This window comes from Apaloderma vittatum, unplaced genomic scaffold, assembly GCF_000703405.1.
Source record: "Apaloderma vittatum isolate BGI_N311 unplaced genomic scaffold, ASM70340v1 scaffold18131, whole genome shotgun sequence".
NCBI lineage: Eukaryota > Metazoa > Chordata > Aves > Trogoniformes > Trogonidae > Apaloderma > Apaloderma vittatum.
In genome coordinates, this window is record NW_009699895.1 from 69479 (window position 1) to 72707 (window position 3229).

General features: G+C 35.7%; 1 protein-coding gene across 1 annotated transcript in view; it reads right to left on the reverse strand.

Annotated features, from left to right (window-relative positions):
• FAF1 (Fas (TNFRSF6) associated factor 1) overlaps window positions 1-2631 on the reverse strand; it is a gene marked incomplete at its 5' end in the record, with an annotated part of 66387 nt that extends 63756 nt beyond the window's left edge. The window contains one exon of the mRNA XM_009878583.1: window positions 2526-2631. Within this exon, the coding sequence (XP_009876885.1) occupies window positions 2526-2631 (106 nt within the window). The remainder of the gene's footprint in view (window positions 1-2525) is intronic.
• Between the last annotated feature and the right edge of the window lie 598 nt (window positions 2632-3229).

A 3229-nucleotide genomic window follows, 5' to 3' on the forward strand; every position in this document is an offset into this window, starting at 1 on the left:
TGTAGGGTATTTTTAGGGGGTTGGGGTTTTTTCTGTAGATACTTGGAAAAAACGTTCATTCCTTAAAATTCGTAGTACCAATAACAACAAAAAAACTAAACTAGCCCTGGAGAGACAGTTGCACCCAACTGTGGCAAGCAGTAGAACATTTATAGAATTTTAAATATTTCTTTTAATAATTGATGTAGTCATTTTGAATCTTTCTGCATAGGATATAACGTGTGAGTAGATTGCATTAACACTGCTTAAACATTTCAACTTGTCAGTATGGCCAAGTCGATTTCTGAAATATTTGCAGTATTTTCCCATCGAAACAGTAATAAAGGCAGAATAAATATATGCCACTGCTTTATAATCACTGAACATTAATGAATATTTTATGTCTTTTTAAATCTCCCTGTTTAATTTAAAAGGGTGAAATTAAGTCTCCTCCCTGCAATATGCCAATTATCTGTAAATCAAACAATAACTTGGCCATTATACTCCTTTTTGTTAATATACCAGAAGCTAATTTGAAAACACTGAACGGCATTTTTAGGTAATAATTGAATAGTCCTTCCTGCCCTCTTGTGGTTGGTAACTGCAACTCACACAGAGCTTTTCTATGATGACAAAGATATACTCGAAGGAAAGTAAACTATTAATTTGTTAAAATGTGAAAAAGAGAGGGAGGGGGGGGGGGGGGGGAAGTCTCCCTGGAGAGGAGAGACAAGGGAAAGAAAAGAAAGAAAAATATCACTGATTCATCCAAATCGCACAAATTAGATTCATCAGTCTTTTGTTACAATGCTCACTTCATGCTAAAACAAAATAATTTTAAAAAATAATTAAAAAGCCATTAGAGATTTAACATACAAAACACTACTTGTTTTCTATAATTAGGCAAATGTACCTCAGCCCAACCCCCAGTGATTTCCACAAGACTGACAGACACAAATTCACCTGTTCAGCATCAGCTGCACAAGAAGCTTCAGAGTTCTCTTTTCATTTTAGCCTCTGAATTGCTCTTCCTAATTTTATAAACTCTAGTGGATGTCATACTCAGATACAAGGCAGAAAGGCAAAGAAAGGTTGGATGCTCCTGCCGGTTCTGCGGCAGTAGGGTGGTTTTGTTTGTTTTGGTTGTTTAATGGGGAAAATCATAAATTACATCAATTTTATATATTAGCATGTTGACTGTAACCTGCCACTACACAATCAAGAAAACCTCAGTGCATGTAAAAGCAGCCTGGATTCCCATGCACGGTCACAGCTTTCTGGTTCCTTTAAACTGCATAAGACTCACCCGTGAAGTAGTAATTGGCATAGCATAGATAAATACAGACCATACGTGAGTATATGGGGTTTTTTAGAATCTCACAATTTTAAATTTAAAACCAAATATTCTGATCATTTATTTCCATAAATATTCAAACTATTTTAAAATTGTAAAGAGTTAGAGCCTGGCCCCTCAAAAAGGAAACTGATGCAAGTATGTTGGCTTATGTTATTAAAAAAAAAATCAAAAATTAAAAAAAAATTAAAAAAATTAAAAATTAAAAAAAAATCAAAAATTAAAAAAAAAAATAAAAAAATATTCACAATGGAAACAACTAATGATCATTTTTCATTGCTGTAGGAGAAACTGCTCCTATAGCTAACATCATGGAACTTAAAATAATTCTGTCTACAACGTTAGCATGTGACATGAAGAACTTGGGTAAAATCTGTTCAACTCTAAAAGCCTGAAAGAAGTGTCCGACCAACAGCAAACATACATTTAATTTGAAAAGAAAACATTTAATCTTAAAATTTTGTAACATGAATTCTGAAATTCACATTTGTAGATTGCTTGTCATACTTCCAGAAGTTAGTGGGTTATGTGGAAAATAACATCCAAAACATCTGGCATTAGACACACCGTGGAGCTCAAGACAACAACCCTTGGCTTTAGAAAGGAGTTTGAAAAATACGCAAGGACTGCTGGACTGCTTGCTCTAAATTCAGAGAGTTTATTAGAGATATTTGTTCCTATAGGACTTAACTCTGACGAAGCTCTCTACAATATCACCCCTTGCTGGCCATTCGACCGAACAGCAGTGACGTCCATTATAGACAAAACCGTTTGGCTACTAAGGCAGTAAAAATTACAGCACTACGACAGCAACTAGTAACGGCAGAGGTGCCTACAAAATGGAGATGGAGCTGATTAAAAGAAGGGAAGACAGAGGGATAGTCAAAGGGCTTAAAGTGTAACTGGAATAATTGCCTTTCCTCAACACTCTAGAATAATTCAGTATTTGTGTATTTTGTTACTACAGTGCAAAAAGAAACACCTTTTCAGTATAACAGAAAACCTTTTTTAGGTCAAGATGTTTAATCAAATTACAGCAATCTCGATGATCCAGTTGATCAAACCGAAAAAAAACCCAATCAAATTACAGAAATAAAGGAATATCCATCAAGACCATGGAAACCCTCTTTAACAGGGCTGGCATTAGCTATAATGAGCTACATTTATTCTTCCGCTGTGAAACCGCACTCACCTCCTGAATGGTACTGCTTCCTGAGAAGTTGAGGTTGTACTCCCGCTGGACTTCTCGATGGGTGACAATCAGCATGAAGTTTTGATTTAATGACTCCTGCAGAGCCCTGAAATGGTTGAAAGAAAAACAAGAAAATTGGGGGATAAGCATGTTATAGCTTGTTTTACAGTTAGATGCAAAAACCCCAGGGTACCCTAAACTCTACATGGACAAGTCCAGGCACAACATTATCATCTCGCTTTTCACTCTTAAATGCAAGGAAGCATGCTGAGAATGACCAAAGGCCATTCCTGAACTCCTTCCTTAATAAGGTGACTGCAGCCTTTAAAGCTCTTCCAACGTCAAGTATTCTCAAAATTGAGAGTCGCATTATCTTCACAAACATCAGGTATGTTTAGCACTCATAATGCCATTAATATCAGACTTGGAAGCATATTGACGACCAGACAAAATATCAAGCTACAATGCACATTAAAGACTGATGGTGAGTAGAACAAGGCAAAGCATGCTCTTGCTTCTGGAGGGTTACCTGAAGCATAAACCAAACGGAAATTCTTCCACTTAGTTTCATTCAAAGCACATAAACTCAGCTAATTAGAACTGGAAAACTAACCACAGCAAAAATTTCTCATGTGGCTATTAAGCATTTAGAAAATTGTTCTAAATGTATGTTAAAAACATCTTTAATCATAGGAAATAAAAAT